The following is a 19,038-nucleotide window of genomic DNA, read 5'->3' as shown; positions in this document are numbered from 1 at the left end:
CCCGGTATGTAACGATTTTAACCTATAAGGTATAACATATGGTCAAAGTATAATAAATTTAAATGGACTTAGGAGCTCTGATGCTCATGTTATCTCCCATTTCTCCATCAGTTTCATCCTGAGACTGCCTCTAGTCATCTTGTGGGATATGTGCAAGTACAATAGAAGTCAAATGCTTCTTCTTCCATATCCAGAGACAGGATATGTTTCCACCCCAGCATTCCAACCTAGAATGCTGTGAATGTCCCTGATTGGAGCAGCTTACATCATATGTCCTTCACTAATGTTTGGGGTCAGAGGAATGATGGTTGGGTTTAAGTGGCTTTTCCATTCACACCTCGAGCTAGAGATCAAGTCATTTACCAAGAAGGCCATACATTATGTGGAGGATAAGTAGATACAAGCAGGGAAACTGGGCAAAAGGAAAGAACGAATACTGGATATCCATTACCTGGACTTCTAGTCTGAAAGTCTATAGTTACTGAATATTTATATTCAACTTATACTTACTGAAAATTACTCTTAGTGTAACCAATAAGAAAATCACCTCAAGATTACAAAATGATAATAACAACAACAAAATTCCAAGGTCAGTATGCTTCTTTTTTATTATTATTTCTGCAATTAACTTAAGTTCGTTGAATGATTTCATTTTCATTTGTAAGCATTACATTAATTCCCATGCAAAAACCCAAGACCACATATGCCTGATTCCAAATGGCAAAAATCCAACTTATGAGTCTGGACATTCAAGACGAAAACCAAGATGTTGCTTGACTTTTCCATGAGTAGACATCATGGGAATCCTTTGGGAGAGCAGCAGGTCTCCTGACCCTCGAACAGCAGTTTGCCATGAATCCAGACCAAAGCAGGGAGCCAATGTCTTGAAGCACCTACAACTGGCAAGGAATTTCACTCATGAAGACAGGACACCTCTGTTCCAATGCTGCCAAACAGATTTTCCTGGTTCCAGCTCTACAGTAACACCTGCTTTTGAACAGATGTGGTATCTTCTCTTTGAGGATAATAAAATTTTCCTGCCAGTTTTCCTCAAAAGCTCAGGAGAAATAAAGAGACTTCATTTAAAAAAATAATAATAACCAAAAACTCACCTCTAGAACCCCAAAAGAAATAAATACAAAGACACCTACTTTATCAAGTATGTATCTTCCCCAACTTTAGATAGAGTCAATGAACAGGTATAAAGCTTTAAAAACTTCTCTCAGTAAGTTAGGAACCAGGAATATCAAAGAGGGCAAAACAGGACCCCACAATTAAAGGAGAACTAAACAAATACAAAGAATCATTCTATCAACTGAGAGAAATGGGCTAAATGAACAACTGATAGCATTTCAAGAGTGGATGTTAATTCCTACTGAAACACACATCACAACTCTGACAATGGCAAAGATTTCATTAGTGCAAATAACAATTATAATGGTATGTTCTTTAACAGGACTTAAATAAGGCTTCAAATAATTATACATGCTAAAAATAACATTTGGAAACCTTAAATTTGTTTGGAAAGCTATCAAACATACTCTTCCAAACCATCCAATGTTTGCTGGATCCAGGACAATTACATTCAGTGAAGTTGCCCCAAAACACAATTTGTAGCATTATTACTTTCAAAGTTTACAAAGTCTGGTGGAAAAGGGGGAAACCACTCTGGTCACTGATCAAAAAGAAAGAAATCCAGTCAACGTGCCAGGTAGTTCCCAGGTTCTTATGATTCTCAAATATCCACAGTGATGAAAACTCATTAGAAAAATAAAGACAGAAAGAAAACAAAAATATATTATAATTCTTAAACGTCAGAGATTTGTTTCCCAAGCCCTATTAATAAATTCTGCTCAAAGTATGAAACAGAAAAAAGAAAAAAAAAAAAAGGATTCATGGACATATTCATCTATGGCTCAAGTTCTCCTTAAAAAACAAACAGCAACAAAACCAACAATCAAAACTACAGGACAATAACGGGAAAACATACACAACAAAATCAGAGGCAGAGTATGAAATAGTAATATACTGTTTCAGAGCCTGCACCATCCTGCAGAACCAGGAAACTTAAAATTTGTTCTTAACAAATCCAATCTAAGCTGGATATGTAAAAAACGGAAAGACAGAATCACAAACCACACTGAAGGTTATGGGAGTTTTAGAACCAGGAGAGACCCCCCCCCAAAAAAAGTCAGCAAAACACTCAGAAAAATTTATCATCAATTCTGAAGTGGGGCCTTGTGACATCATCGGGGTTAATAAAGACAGAGATGGACTTCCCCGGGTTCTCAGTCACGAGCTGCTGCAGTTTTTTTGCCAAACGGTCATCAGGCTGGTTGGGGTCCCCTCCGTCCGACTGCGGGGAGGGGATGCTGGTGGTGCTGCCGCGCCGCTGGAGGTCCAGCGTCAGTCGGTTGGCTGCCTTGACGTGCTCGATGGCCGTGCGCAAGTGCTCCGCGGGATCTGAGCGCACGGAGGAGAGCTTGCGGGCGTGGAGCATGACCGTCTCCTCTGACAGGTGCTCCAGCATGTTGCACTGAGGGATGAAATAATTGGGGCACATCTTGTTGACCAGACAGTGTTGCAGGTCATCAATGAGGCCCAGCAGAAAGTGGGCGGCATAGTCTTCTTGAGCCAGATAGTTGGCAGGAAGTCTGTCACAGGCCCAGAGCATCATGCTCCGCAGGTGATAGGGGCTAATGGCCTTGGGCCGGGACAGGAGTTTGATGATGATGGCTTTGCAGGCCTGGTAGGCCTGCATGAGACTGCTAGAGATGCACTTCTTCAACTGCACCTCGCTCCTGGCAAAGGACAGCCGCCACTCGTTGTCCTTCTTACCCTTGTAGGAGCAAGCAGGCACCAAGTAAAACCCACTGATGACCTCCTCCTCCGTTATCTTCCCATCCCAAAAGTGATTTTCCATGAGCCAGCTCTGGGCCACTGCAGGCCAACCTTTGAAAGATACCACAGGGACGATATCGTACAACATGCGACTGCTCCCCACACCCAGAATGATGGAGATGATGGTCCCATTCTTTTCTACCTTTTCCACTTTTGGCATCCCTCGCTGGGGCTTCTTCTGGATCTCTGATAGGACAATGCTGATGGAGTCATAGAACCAGTCGGCCACTTTGGTAGGGGAGAAGAAGTAGTTGGTGGCACCATTGATGTGGTCTACGATGGTGCAGCAGTCTTTCCATTTACTGATTGTCCCCTCATCAAACAGACGAAGGCTGAGCCAGGAGTGGCACAAGGCTGAGTGACGCATATCGAGAGTCACGGGCTGATTGCGGTCATGTAGCTTAAGGGCTGGCACCAGAAGGGTAAAGTCCATATCATAGTCAGTACCCCGGGCATAGACATTTAGCTCATCTAAGTCCAGATCCACCACGCCTTCCCGGACTCCTCCAGAGAGCAACAGGTACTCGTTAGCCACTGGAAGTTTTTGGTCCAGCTTTTGCACCATTCCTAGAAACAAAAAGAAAAAAAAAAAAATGGTATTATAGGAAACTCAGATGAGGGAGTCTTTGACCTTCTAAGAACCAAAATCCATTACCAACACAAAACGAGATCTCAGGCTGCTGCTCAGACCCACTTACAACACTTTGTTCTTTTGCCGAGTCCCAGAATCTATCCTTTTCCAAGTAGAATTATTATGACACATCTTTTTTTCAGAGAGAAAAGCAATATCATTTTTAGTCACAGACCAGGGCTCCTCTTCCTGCCGGCATATACTGCCTCAGTCATATACTGCCATCCACTCAACCAGGCTGAACACTTCAGTAAGCTTCAACCCTTCTTTGCCCTTCTCCTATCAAATTTTATATATGTACCCTCTGCCATGTTTCTCACTTGCTTCCGTGTTCTCCATCTCTGCTGCCATCATAGGAGGCAAGGCCCTTTTTGTCTTTCGCTAAAGCAAGTGTGTGGACCCTTGTACTGAAGGTACAAAAGCCATGGAGAGCAAGCTGCTGGCACTTCACTCAGCTCCAGTCAAGGCAGCAGTATCAAATGTATCATCAGGCAGTAGGTTCACACTTAAAAAAAAAAAAAAAAATTAGCTTTACTTAAGAAAATCCTTAATGGTGAAGAAACATGACTGATTTTATTAAATCCCAATCTTTGAGCCACCAGAAAGAGTCCCTTTCTAATAGTCTAGTGTCAAGGTGCGGACGTATCCACAAAGCTCCTCTGCTCCACCTGGATCATAGAAGCACTAGTATAACTGAGTTGTGGGCCAACGTGGCCACTCTGCTCAGGGAACACCACTGTTTCTTTGGAGAATGAATGATTCATGAGAGCTATTCCGAATTGAGTATTTGGCATCCATTTTCTTACAAAATGAACAAAATAAGCCTGGCTCTAATAAAACAACTGCCAATATTTATTGCCAATGACAAAATTGAAGCTTTCAAGAGAAAATTAAATTTTAGAAAACTCATTGTTCACCAGGAGTTTGACATTTCCCAAATTACATAAATCTCTGATGGGCTTGATGATGATATTAACAAATGTGATTCTTCAATGAGACTGAGACCTCTGAGGGTGTGAATGGTGTCTCCAATGGGTATAAGCAGGCACAGAGTCTGCATGGGGTAAGCACACAACTTGGGTTATAACTAACGGATATGGGAACAAATGCACAGAATCAACAGACTGAATTCACACAAGTACTTAAACAAGGGCTAGACTTAAATGACTACTCCACAAAAAACATACCAACTTACCTTCCCTGACTCCTCTGTACCATGTAACTACTAGTATTTCATTGTCTAACAAACTGGTAGCATCATCTTGATTCATGTAAAAGCTTCTCCCCAAAGATCCAAGAACTATAAACTAATAATATTCCATTATTCACTCCAATTACTGCAAATTGACAGTTGTTCACAGGACAAATCTCAAAGCAAATAAATAAGCAGTGCTATGGTTTGAATACCGTTTGTGGCTCCAAAATGCATGCTGGATTTTCATCTCCACTCTAAGTTATGAAGAGGCTGGAAACTTAATCTGACTGCAGCATTCAGAGGTGGGGCCTCAGGAGGTGTTGGAGGCTCAGGGCAAAGCCCCCATGATTGGATACTGCTGGCTTTATAAGAGAAAGTGATCCAAGGAGATGCACATTTGTGGTAGCTCCCTGTCATCATACATTGCCCTGCGCTATCTGGGCACTCTGCCAGCCAGGGGCAATCTTCAACGCTGAACCTACACAACTATGAACTGAAATAAACCTCTTTTCTTTATTACTTAGCCTGTGGTATGGTGCAAAAAGCAACAGACAACAGACTAAGATAACCACACCTAGATGTGTTTTGTTACCATTAGTTTTATAGACTGAATGTTTGTGTCCCACCCCCCCCCCACCAAATTTGCAAGTTGAAATCTTAACTTCCAATGTTATCAGGATGTTGGGCCTTTGGGATTAGGTCATGAGGGTGGGGCCTAGTGAGTGAGCTCAGTGTTCTTATAAAAGAGACAACAGGGGGCTTCCCTACCCCTCCTATCATGTATAGACACAGTGAGAAGATATAAATCAAGAAGTGGGCTGGGGATGTGGCTCAAGTGGTAGAGCGATCCGCCTGGCATGCGCTGGGTTCAATCCTCAACACCACATAAAAATAAAATAAAGATGTTGTATCCACCGAAAACTAAAAAATAAATATTAAAAAATTCTATCTTAAAAAAAAAAAAGGTAACTCCTCACCAGATAACCAAACTGGGTGCCCTGCTCTAGGACTTCCCAGCCCCCAAAATTGTGAAAAACAAAGTCCTGTGGTTCTTTCTTTATTTATTTTTATTTTAAAAAAATTGTTTATAGTCGCAGACAGACAGCAGGCCTTTGTTTTTATTTGTTTATTTTTATGTGGTTCTAAGGATCAAACCCAGTGTCTCACACATGCTAGGCAAGCATTCTGTCACTAAGCCTCAACCCCAGCCCCAAAGTCCTGTTTTTTATAAGCCACCCTATATAGGGTCCTGTGTTTGAACAGCCTGAATGGACAAAGACAACCATATTTCAAAACTTAACACTCATTTATAGAAATGTGTTCTTCTTCATTCCTTAAAATCCTTGTTTTCCAGACCACATTAACCACATTTAGTATCATGTTCTTCCATTCAGATAGGAATATGGCAAGTTATTTCTTTCTTTTTAAAGCCATCAATAAGTTATTCAACATTATAGAGTCAGCAATTCATCAGAAAGAAAATCCAGTGTACTTTATGGCTAATGCTGTTTGTTCACGCTACTTGTGTTACAACAGACCATCTTGACCCCTTTTCAAGAAAGGATTTGTCCCAGAGGCTTGAAGTACAATCCCTTAAATATTGTCCTCCTGCAAAGAGCTGCTTTCACCAAGGCCATTCCCTGCGGCTGGGTGGGACTGGTGAAGCACATCTACAGTGCTGGTCAGTGTGGGAACGTCCCAGCTTGGGATACTGTGAAGGGCCATTCAAGCCCCAAGAGCTCAACAGAGGCCTAGCCTGCATTTGCAGGGAAACTCAACTTCTTCTATGCCTCCTTTCTTCCCTCCCTTTCAGAGGTGTAGAAGCTAACTCCACCTGTGGTTGCTTCCTGAGGAACCAACCCAAGACATCACAACTACCCAAGCTAAAACAGCCTTCATTACAAATGAAGCATGGAAAATTTATTTTCCTTTTAAAAGTGGCTTTAAAAACCAAACTTAGCAATCAGGATTGGGCAGTTATCTTAAACATCAAGACCAATATCAATTTCTCAATGGTCACCATGTTTTAATATTCACCTCATCTTTGCAACGTGAGAAATACCACCACCTCAGGTTTTAAGGCTAGCTATAGAAGGATAAGGTTCATTTCTCAGATCTCAGAATAGGCTGTGGGATTTATTATTATTATAATAATTTATTATTTTATGGACTCATATATAGGTACAGTTACTTTCAAAGAGATATATTTGATAATGAAATAATTTATACTTAATTATTTCATATATTCTTCCCTTCTAGCATTTGGAAAGCCAAAAATACACCTGAAAAAATTGTGAAACACTGTGTTATGGTTAGTAAATAAATTCTTTAACAATTACAGTGCTATTATTTTGTGGGTACCACATTATTGTCTCCTGATAGGTGTAAATAACTCAATATTCTTTCTGTCCTTTCATCCTAGACAAGAAGAAGTTGATCCTGAGCACAGTACCTGGGATCTGTCTATATAATCAGAGTGACTTGTACATTAACAACCTGGAGGTAATTGTCTACAGATGTGTCACTGAATTTTATCTTGGATTGTCAAAATTTTGTTCAGGAAGTCTTTGGTGAGAAACAGCTTAAACTCCCTTCTGCCCTCTGCTGGATTAAAGAAGTTGTAACTATTTTTCAGTTCCTGTATATCCTAGAACATTCCTGCCAATGATAAAATTATTCTCTTTTCCTCCCAACAGCTGCTCAGGCATTTAGTTAAAATGTTAACACTACTTTCCAAAGAGCCAATATAAAGTACTGGGCTAAATTCTACTCTTCAAGAGGCAGGGTGATTTTGGATATTTCGTATTCCCTTTAAAGTGTAGAAAGAACTTTAGCAGCAGAGAGAATATTCCAGAGGCTCATTTACCCAGTTCTCAGATATCAGAAATAAAGTCCCTAAGGTCACACGATTCCAGAAACTAATTCCTTGTGACATCCACATTTCTTCTCAGCCTCCCTGAGCCTACTAGTCTGCAGTTTTACAAATGATTTGGTAACATAAACTGGGACCTTCTCCAGCATCTCACAAGCCCAGATGTCCTTGAAAACTTTCCGGGGCTAACTTTAAGTGGAAGTGAGCTGACATCAGCTATCATGGCAGATGGGTTGCCAGGCAACTGCATCAGCCCAGAGCTGGGAGAGGAAAAGACAGAGCACACTGTACACTTTGGTGGAGGGATCAGCTCCAACAGGTGCCATTCTGAACCGATTCAAGGTTTTCTGTCAATAATAATAGCAGCATAAGATCAAGGTTTTCTGGCAATAATTATAGCAGCATAAGATCAAGTGATTGGCCATTTAATTATTAGTTACATTATCCAAAGTCAGGAATGGGAACGAAATGGAGGCCCACATACACCACTGAGCTCCTTAGCAGCAAAGAGGAGGCACGGGGAAGCAGCTTACTCCTGAGTACATCTCTGATGGGAAGGACTGCCATATATTTGCTCTTAAAAAAAGCTGCCTCCCTATCATTCCCCACTCCTTGGTTTTGATTTATTTCATAGTTTCTATTTAACAAGACCTTAATACTACTCTTCCATATAGCTACTGCAGCCTTGACTTTAAGGAATTAGCTTCGTGTCATTTCCTTAACTCTTTGTTGATTAGTTTTACAACATGGAGTAAAAACAACAACAACAAAAAAAAAAAAAAAAAAAACACTGAACTGTGAACTATTGAATGAACTTCATTATGTCCTAGCAATAAAACTTTATCACTTTCCACTAACTCAAAATACTAATCTCTGTCACTCAAACACATCACCAGATTGTTTACATCAACGCATGAGACCTAAGTCTCATTTTCTGTCTTCTCCCATATTCATGGCCCAGTATAGATAAATGAAATTAGTAATTTGTGTGGATTTCTTTTAAACATGTGCGCGCGCGCACATACACACACACTTATGTGGAAGGAAGACCTATAAAAGAGGCAAAACTTTTGCCTTTTGTAATTAGTTATAATTTATCTCCCTATATGCCTTTGACTATGTATATAAAAAGACCTCTAGGCAGAGCTTAACAGTATTCAGTGTTTTGAGAGAAAGGGTGATCTTCTCAGCCTTGAGTGTGGCAGGGTGCACACTAGTAACCAACACTCACTCACCACAGCAGTGATTCTTCAAGACAGGAGGGACATAGGATAGGATAAAGCTGAAAAAGTCCTCTGTGATTCTGATGCACCTCAAGGGCTTGGTTAGTATAATAAATTATAACGAACCTTCCTATAAAATATTTTGAATTATGCTTCAGAGGAGAATAAACTTTTGTCAAGCTTACCTGACATTCTGTGGAACATATTAAGAGGTAGGCATGGTCACCTTTGTTCTAAGAAAGTCACTAACCTTGGGATTTTAAATGACCCCCATTTGGGGAAGGTTTTAGCATCTTCCTCATCCATGATAGAAATCATTTATCTAAAGTTTCTTGATTTAGAGCTGAAAAACCTAAGATTCAGAGAGAAGAAGTGACTCATTCAAGGTCACACAACCTTGGTGATAGATGAACAGCACTGTCTTATTCCTATATTTTTGCAAAGGTCAGCATGTCACAGACATACTGTTCTCTCTAGGACAATGACTCAGTTTGACGTAATTGCAGAATGACCTGGAAGGGCAGAGGCAGAGGTCTAGGGCAAAGTGCCAGCTTTGTGCTTTCAGTGGTCAGAATTTTAGGGTGACGTCTGACAACCACAGATTGTATCTGACCATCCACACTCCGCATAAGGAAGAACAGACCTAATCTGCCTTGAAAAATGTCCTTAAATCCCCAAAGGAACTGCAAGACACTGGAAACAGAAGAGACCAAGGGAGCTTGCTAGCTTTTCATAATCTCCTGGGTGATCATTACTAGTCACCCCCACACACACTTTTTAAAATTTTGTTCTACTTAGTTATTATACCTGACAGCAGAATGCATTTCAATTCATTGTACACAAATAGAGCACAACATATTAATTCTCTGGTTGTACACGAAGTAGGGTCCCAACATTCCTGCAATCATATATGTACCTAGGGCAATGATGTCTCATTCCACCATCTTTGACTTATAAAACATTTACTATGATTATAAATAATGATAAGTCAAAGAAGTGATTCTATTTTATGTAATTTCTGACAGAACTACATGCAGTTTTATTTAACCCTTTCGGAAACCGATGAGTTCATGCATGGCAGTCATCACGCCCCATGGAGCAGAATACATATGGAATAGGACAGATTGAAAGATGCCACCTCAAGCAAGCCTTCCTTGTTCTTCTTCATTTTGACACTGAAATGTGTGCAAGAGCATTGGACTTGGAGTTAAGAGGCTTCGCTTGGGTCCTGGGTTTGTCACTTATTTAAATAATGAGCTTCATGAGTTATGTGACCTCTATTGAGCTTCTAATTCTAAATCTAAACAAATAAATAACACTATTTTATAGGGCCGGTAGGAAGAATCTAAGCAGAGAGTAGATATTTAGTTCATTTTTTCCGTATGTTCTTCCATTTTTCTGCCACCCCTAAGCCTGGAATAGCAAACTAATTTCACAGAGTTGATTTGAAGATTTAATTAAATAAGATAATCTGTCTAAAACCTCTTGCACATGGAAGGCAAATAAAACCTGTTAGAAGGAGGAAAATGAATGCAGCAGTCTCCGAGGGCCATATGGGACTGCTGCTGGCACAGGCACACCTCCCTCCTCTGGGTAGATGCCACCATAGGGCACAAGATGGCCTGGGACCTAGAGGCGAGGTGGGATCCTGGCCCTTTCCATGTTTCCCCAATCAGCTGCTCCATGGAATGCAACTGTGCTCCTTGGGAGAGCCCTGACCTGAACTCCTAAGTTAGCCAGTTCAACACTCTTGGGAGCAGCAGGCTGTGCTGCAGATTAGTGCCCTCCTCAATCAGATAATAACAGAAAGCCTTTGGCACAGTAACTGGCAGTGAGGCCCAGCAAAGGAAAGACACTGTCATGGGTAACAGTCTACACACTCCCTGTGGTCAAGCTTCAACACTGTATGGCAGGAACCACCTTGGAGATGAGAAAGCAACTGCTTGCTGAAGGTACCATTTGCTTTGACTTATTTTTGTTTGTTTTATTATAGTTTCATGTTTTAATTTTTATTTATTTTTATTGGTTATTTTTAGTTAATCAATTTGAAGACCTCATTGACTATATCCTGTGATTGTGAAGTTTGCTACACAATATAATATGAAATACTGTCAGCATATGTGTATAAATTTGTTTTTTTTTAATTTTTTATTGTTGGCTGTTCAAAACATTACATAGTTCTTGATATATCATATTTCACACTTTGATTCAAGTGGGTTATGAGCTCCCATTTTTACCCCATATACAGATTGCAGAATCACATCAGTTACACATCCATTGATTTACATATTGCCATACTAGTGTCTGTTGTGTTCTGCTGCCTTTCCTATCCTCTACTATCCCCCCTCCCCTCCCCTCCCCTCCCCTCTTCTCTCTCTGCCCCCTCTACTGACATTCATTTGTCCCCCTTGTATTATTTTTCCCTTTCCCCTCACTTCCTCTTGTATGTACTTTTGTATAACTCTGAGGGTCTCCTTCCATTTCCATGCAATTTCCCTTCTCTCTCCCTTTCCCTCCCACCTCTCATCCCTGTTTAATGTTAATCTTCTTCCCACGCTCTTCGACCCTACTCTGTTCTTAGTTACTCTCCTTATATCAAAGAAGACATTTGGCATTTGTTTTTTAGGGATTGGCTAGCTTCACTTAGCATAATCTGCTCTAATGCCATCCATTTCCCTGTAAATTCTATGATTTTGTCATTTTTTAATGCAGAGTAATACTCCATTGTGTATAAATGCCACATTTTTTTAATCCATTCGTCTATTGAAGGGCATCTAGGTTGGTTCCACAGTCTTGCTATTGTGAATTGTGCTGCTATGAACATCGATGTAGCAGTGTCCCTGTAGCATGCTCTTTTTAGGTCTTTAGGGAATAGACCGAGAAGGGGAATAGCTGGGTCAAATGGTGGCTCCATTCCCAGCTTTCCAAGAAATCTCCATACTGCTTTCCAAATTGGCTGCACCAATTTGCAGTCCCACCAGCAATGTACAAGTGTACCCTTTTCCCCACATCCTCGCCAGCACTTGTTGTTGTTTGACTTCATAATGGCTGCCAATCTAACTGGAGTGAGATGGTATCTTAGGGTGGTTTTGATTTGCATTTCTCTGACTGCTAGAGATGGTGAGCATTTTTTCATGTACTTGTTGATTGATTGTATGTCCTCCTCTGAGAAGTGTCTGTTCAGGTCCTTGGCCCATTTGTTGATTGGGTTGTTTGTTCTCTTATTGTCTAATTTTTGGAGTTCTTTGTATACTCTGGATATTAGGGCTCTATCTGAAGTGTGAGGAGTAAAGATTTGTTCCCAGGATGTAGGCTCTCTATTTACCTCTCTTATTGTTTCTTTTGCTGAGAAAAAAACGTTTTAGTTTGAGTAAGTCCCATTTGTTGATTCTAGTTGTTAACTTTTGTGCTATGGGTGTCCTATTGAGGAATTTGGAGCCCGACCCCACAGTATGTAGATCGTAGCCAACTTTCTCTTCTATCAGACGGCATGTCTCTGATTTGATATCAAGCTCCTTGATCCATTTTGAATTAACTTTTGTGCATGGCGAGAGAAAGGGATTCAGTTTCATTTTGTTGCATATGGATTTCCAGTTTTCCCAGCACCATTTGTTGAAGATGCTATCCTTCCTCCATTGCATGCTTTTAGCCCCTTTATCAAATATAAGGTAGTTGTAGTTTTGTGGATTGGTTTCTGTGTCCTCTATTCTGTACCACTGGTCCACCCGCCTGTTTTGGTACCAGTTATGTGTATAAATTTGCTTAATAATTAAGTATAAAGAGTCAGGTGAAAAAACAAAAAGAACCAAGTTTTTGTTTTGTCAATTTTTTAAATTGTTTCTTTTGTTTCACTTTCACTTATTTCAGCTCTGATTTTAATTATTTCCTATCTCCTACTGCTTTGGAGGTTGATTTGTTCTCTTTCTAGGGCTTTGAGATGTAATGTTAGGTCATTTATTTGTTGACTTTTTCTTCTTTGAAGGAATGAACTCCATGCAATGAACTTTCCTCTTAGAACTGCCTTTATAATGTCCCAGAGATTTTGATATGTTGTATCGGTGTTCTCATTTACCTCTAAGAATTTTTTAATCTCCTCCTTGATATCTTTTGCAACCCACTGTTCATTCAATAGCATATTATTTAGTCTCCAGGTGTTCAATGAAATAGAAACAATTGAAAAAAAAATTGATGAAACAAAAAGTTGGTTCTTTGAAAAAATAAATAAAATTGATAAGCCATTAGCCATGCTAAAGAAGAGAAGGAGAGAGAAAACTCAAATTACTAACATCCATGATGAAAAAGGAAACATTATAATGAACACTACAGAAATATAGAAGGTAATTAGAAATTATTTTGAAAATTTGTACTCCAATAAAATAGAAAATATTGAAGGAATTGACAAATTTCTAGAGGCATATGATGTGCCCAAACTAAATCAGGATGGTATACACAATTTAAACAGATCAGTTTCAAGCAAGGAAATAAAGGACACAATCAGAAGCCTACCAACCAACAAAAACCCAGGACCAGATGGATACACAACTGAGTTCTACAAGACCTTTAGAGGAGAACTAACACCAATACTTCTTAAACTATTTCATGAAATAAAAAAAGAGGGAACACTTCCAAACACATTCTATGAGGCCAATATCACCCTGATTCCAAAACCAGACAAAGACACATCAAAGAAAGAAAACTTTAGACCAATATTGCTAATGAATGTAGATGCAAAATTTCTCAATAAAATTCTGGCAAATCGAATACAAAAACATATCAAAAATATAGTGCATCATGATCAAGTAAGGTTCATCCCAGGAATGCAAGGTTGATTCAATATACAGAAATCAATAAATGTAATTCATCACATCAACAGACTAAAAGATAAAAATCATATGATCATCTCAACAGATGTTGAGAAAGCATTTGATAAAATACAGCATCCTTTCATATTCAAAACACTAGAAAAACTGGGGATAACAGGAACATACCTCAACATTATAAAGGCTATCTATGCTAAGCCCCAGACCAACATCATTCCAAATGGAGAAAAATTGAAAGCATTCCCTCTAAAAACTGGAACAAGAGAGGGATGCCCTCTGCCACCACTTCTATTTAACATAGTTCTTGAAACACTAGGCAGAGCAATAAGACAGATGAAAGAAATTAAAGGGATATGGGTAGGAAAAGAAGAACTCAAATTATCACTATTTGCAGGTGATATGATTCTATACCTAGAAGACCCAAAACACTTCACCAGAAATCTCCTAGAACTAATAAATGAATTCAGTAAAGTAGCTGGATATAAAATCAACATCCATAAATCAAAGGCATTTCTGTACATCAGTGAAAAATCCACAGAAAGACAAACTAGGAAAACCACCCCATTTACAATAGTCTCAAAAAACAAAAAATACTGGGGAATAAATTTAATAAAAGAGGTAAAAGACCTCTACAAGGAAAACTACAACATACTAAAGAAAGAAATTAAAGAAGGCTTTAGAAGATGGAAAGATCTGCCTTGTTCTTGGATAGGCAGAATTAATATTGTCAAAATGACCTTACTTCCAAAAGCAATATACAGATTCAATGCAATCTCAATCAAAATCCCAATAACATTCCTCATAGAAATAGAAAAAGCAATCATGAAATTCATCTGGAAAAATAAGAGACCCAGAATAGCCAAAGCAATCCTTAGTAAGAAGAGTGAAGCTGATGGCATTACTATTCCAGAACTTAAACTATACTACAGAGCAACAGTAACAAAAACAGCATGATATTGGCACCAAAACAGATTGGTAGACCAATGGTACAGGATAGAGGACACAAAGTTTAACCCACATAACTACAGTTATCTTATATTAGACAAAGGTGCCAAAAACGTACATTGGAGAAAAAAGATAGCCTCTTCAACAAATGGTGCTGAGAAAACTGGAAATCACATGTAACAGAATGAAATTAAACCTCTCTCTCTCTCTCTCACCATGCACAAAACGCAACTCAAAGTGGATCAAGAACCTAGGAATTAAACCAGAGACCTTGCACCTAATGGAAGAAAAAGTAGGCCAAAATCTCCATCATGTCAGATTAGGCCCCAAGTTTCTTAATAAGACTCCTATAGCACAAGAATTAAAACTAAGAATCAATAAATGGGATGGATTCAAACTAAAAAGTTTCTTCTCAGCAAAAGAAACAATCAGTGAGGTGAAGAGACAGCCTACAGAATGGGAGCAAATCTTTACCACATGCACATCAGATAGAGCACTAATCTCCAGGATATATAAAGAACTCAAAAACCTTAACACTAAAAAACCAATAACCCAATCAACAAATGGGCAAAGGAACTGAAGAGACACTTCTCAGAAGAGGATATACAATCAATCAACAAACATATGAAAAAATGTTCAACATCTCTAGCAATTAGAGAAATGCAAATCAAAACTACTGTAAGATTTCATCTCACTTCAGTCAGAATGGCAATTATCAAGAATACAAACAACAATAAATGTTGGTGAGGATGTGGGAGAAAAGGCACACTCATACATTGCTGGTGGGACTGCAAATTGGCACAGCCAATCTGGAAAGCAGTTTGGAGATTCCTTGGAAAACCCTGAATGGAGCCACCATTTGATCCAGCTATCCCACTCCTTGGTTTATACCCAAAGGACTTAAAAACAGCGAACTACAGGGATACAGATATATTAATGTTTATAGCAACACAATTCACAAAAGCTAAATTGTGGAACCAAACCAGATGCCCTTCAGTAGATGAATGGATCGGGAAACTCTGGTATATTTACACAGTGGAACATTACTCAGAATTAAAAGAGAATAAAATCATGTCATTTGCAGGTGAATGAATGAAGTTGAAGAATATAATGCTAAGTGAAGCAAGCCAATCCCCCAAAAACCAAAGGCTAAATTTTCTTTGATATGAGGATGCTGACTCATAATGGCCATGGTGGGGGTGGGCGGGCATGGGAGAAATGGAGGAACTTTAGTTAGGGTAATGGGGAGGGAGGGAAAGGGAGAGGAAAAGGAGATAGGAATGATGGTGGAATGAGTTAGACATCATTACCCTAAGTACATGTATGAAGACACGAAAGATGTGAAAATATTTTATGTACAATCAGTGACTTGAAAGATTGTGCTCTATATGTGTCATATGAAATGAATTGCATTCTGTCACCATGTATAATAAATAATAATAAATAATTTAATTTTCAAAAAGAACCAAAAAAAAAAAAAACCCACAGAAAGGCTCTCTACTTTTTCATTATTTCCCTCCTCAGAAATTAAAGCTGAAGTTCTAAAAGTTGCCAGGCTTTGTCAAAGTCTACTAAGCTACTGTATACAGAATGAACATGAACGAGTTAGACCCGGATTCAAGTCCGATTCATCCATGACCAATATGATTAACTACTCTAGATCTGTCTCTAACCCTAAATTGGGAAATGACAACTGTAAGTTTGTTGGGTGGTCATGGGAAGATGCATGTCAAACTTCCTAGTGTGGGGTCTGTACGTGATCAGCAGTCAATAATAAGTGAGGAGTTCTGGGCTTCTGCATGCACACATGCTATTTTCCCATCTAATAAATTCTGCCCTTTCTTTTCAGTTCTTCAGATAGTTTAAAAACCCAGTTTCTGCCATTTGGCTTAGTGGCAAGAGTCAAAGGAGAGACTTATTAGCTCCACAGAGCAAGCGGCTTTACACAGCTACCACAGCAGGTGAAAGACACAGGTTGACAATTTACAAGAAGGAGGGTTCACTTTAGAAGGCTCATTCTTGACAATGGATAGGAAAAACAAAAGAAAAGCAATGAGCAATGTCAATGTGGTCTCAAATGGCTACACAAAGGTGACCACATTAACTTTTTGATTTGCACAAAGAAGCTTGAAATATGGGATAGAGATATTTGGAATTAAGTCAACTGAATCTCATCACCTCTGCCTGTGACCTAGCCAAGACTGGTTTTCTGTTCCTTTCTTATTTGAGATTATATATGTGAATGACTTGATTACTCTGAAACTGGAAATCTGGGTTCATTAAGGAGGGAAGGGATTATATTTCAGAAAAATCATGAAGTAAGCCAAGTCCAGGAAAGTGCAAAAAGGGTGGAGATGGAATCCAAAACTAAGGCTGCATTTATTCATGCATGCATTCAAATGCTTCCTGTGAACCAGTGAACAGAAGATAAAAAGGTGAGGAGAAATACACGAAGTCCCTACTGCATGATGCTTACCACTTAAGAGAAAGCCAAAAGATAATTATATCAATCAGGATAGATGAGGTTGTACTGAGAAGAACAAACCTGATATCTCAATGATTCAGAATAACAAATTTTTACTTCTCATTCACACTATAGGATCATCAAGGGTAAGCCCAGAACTTCATAGTCACTCTACTAGAGAAACAGAAAGCTCTGGAGGATCAATTTTCAGCAGTTAAAAATGCTGTGGCTACCCCAGGCATGGTAGGGCACATACTTGTAATGCCAGCTACTTGGGAGGCTGAGGAAGGAGGATCATAAGTTCAAGATCAGCCTGAGCAATTTAGAAAGCCTGTCTCAAAATAAAATAAAAAGGGTTGGCACCTGCCTACTAAATTAATTTCCAATAACCCCCAACTCCCAAAAGTTGCTTAGCTGGAATTGATATACATCATTCTTATTCACAAATCACTGGCAAAGACTAGTATAAAGTCCTACCCAACCATAGAAAAGAAAATGCAATTCTACCACATGCCAGTAAGGGGGAATGCAGAAATATTTGATAGGCAGCATGAACAGCTCCCATACTAATCAAATAATCACCCACCAAGGAACATATAATTACAAGCTGAGATTATAACAATGAAAGAAATGAATAAAGGTCCTAAAGAGGAAGAAGAGTCATGAAGAAGGCTTAGCCTGGAGAATAGAAACTTCAAGAAGACCATGGGATTGAGATGTCCTAATAAAGAACAAAAGGACTTCACCTATAAGATTTCAATACATAGAAGGTACAGAGATAAAAACTCAGTGTAATGTTATCGGGCACAACCTTCTAACAATGCTGCCTGGCCTCAAGAATCGTAATATTCAGCAGGAAGGAAACCACGTGATAGAGTCTGAGTGCAGATGCCTCCCAAGGTGTCTGTCCATCACAAGAGCCTGCTACTAATGGAGACCACCACCATGTCCACTCTATGGCCACCCAGGACCATCCAAGCGTGTGCCCCATCAATGGTGGCAGTAGGAAGTAAGGAAATTGCTCCGATGCTGAAGGTTCCTCCTCTGTGGTCTGCACAGTGTCATTTCTAATCTGCAGCCAGTTACTGCCACATCCTCCAACCAGATTGGCCAATTTTTAAAGGAGACAGCACAGGACTAGAAATGTTACACATGGAGAAAAAAAGAAGGGCTGAATTTAGAGAGTGTGTTCTTGAAGTACAAACATCTCGTCGAGGCTGTCTGAGAAGGGCACACACATTTCTCTACGCTACTCTGTGCTAAGGTACAGGCTAGATGCTTGGCCTGTGTCATCTCAATTCAACCCTCTTCAAGTGGGCAATATTGTCCCCATTTTGCTGATGAGGAATCAAGATAAATAACTGTCAAGCAAATTGCTCCTGATCATAAAGGCTGAGTTGGGATCCAGATTCAAGTAGATTCTATGCTCTTCTCACCACGCCCTACTACTCTCTCCAGTACTAAATGGGCTCTTTCAGGAGAATAAACCACTTAGTATCTTTACTACCTTTGGGCCATTAAAACTGCAACATAAAACACTATAGGAAATAGTAAACAGAAGCCTATTTCTATATATAAAAATGAGACAAATTTCATTTTGGAGTATTTATTGCTAAAGTACATAAAAATTATTCCAGCCATCCCTGGGGAATAAAGTATATAAGGAAAATGAATCAAGGATCACAGGAAGACATGATTACAAAATAACGTTAAGAAAACAACATCCAATGCTGTGACACATGGTATGTGTGTGTATGTTGCACACTTAGTTCTTCACTTAGTTCCTGGATGTTCTCAAAGAACATTCCAGAAATGCTTCAATCACAAAGCATCCTTGGAATTCAATTAGACCCCAAAGACAAACTCTGAAAATATTCCCACATATCCAGATGCATCGTCTCACTTGCTTATTTTAAGCCAAAAGCAGAACATTAACATTAACAGAACATAAACGAGGTCCGATCCCCACGTTTCCAGTACCAGGCTG

At 39.4% G+C, this 19,038-nt stretch overlaps 1 protein-coding gene across 1 annotated transcript in view; it reads right to left on the bottom strand.

Moving 5' to 3' along the window:
• Window positions 1-582: 582 nt before the first annotated feature.
• The window catches only part of Mb21d2 (Mab-21 domain containing 2), a 117,572-nt gene continuing 99,116 nt past the window's right edge, over window positions 583-19,038 (bottom strand). The window contains exon 2 of the mRNA XM_046458115.2: window positions 583-3,468. Coding sequence (XP_046314071.1) covers window positions 2,204-3,468 — 1,265 coding nt within the window. The 3' untranslated portion in view covers window positions 583-2,203. The remainder of the gene's footprint in view (window positions 3,469-19,038) is intronic.

This window comes from Marmota monax, unplaced genomic scaffold (genome assembly GCF_021218885.2).
Source record: "Marmota monax isolate L192 unplaced genomic scaffold, Marmota_monax_Labrador192_F-V1.1 WCK01_AAM20220418_F8-fsc00052, whole genome shotgun sequence".
Classification (NCBI taxonomy): domain Eukaryota; kingdom Metazoa; phylum Chordata; class Mammalia; order Rodentia; family Sciuridae; genus Marmota; species Marmota monax.
The sequence above is the reverse complement of the archived record's forward strand: the minus strand, read 5'-3'. Positions and strand labels throughout refer to the sequence as shown.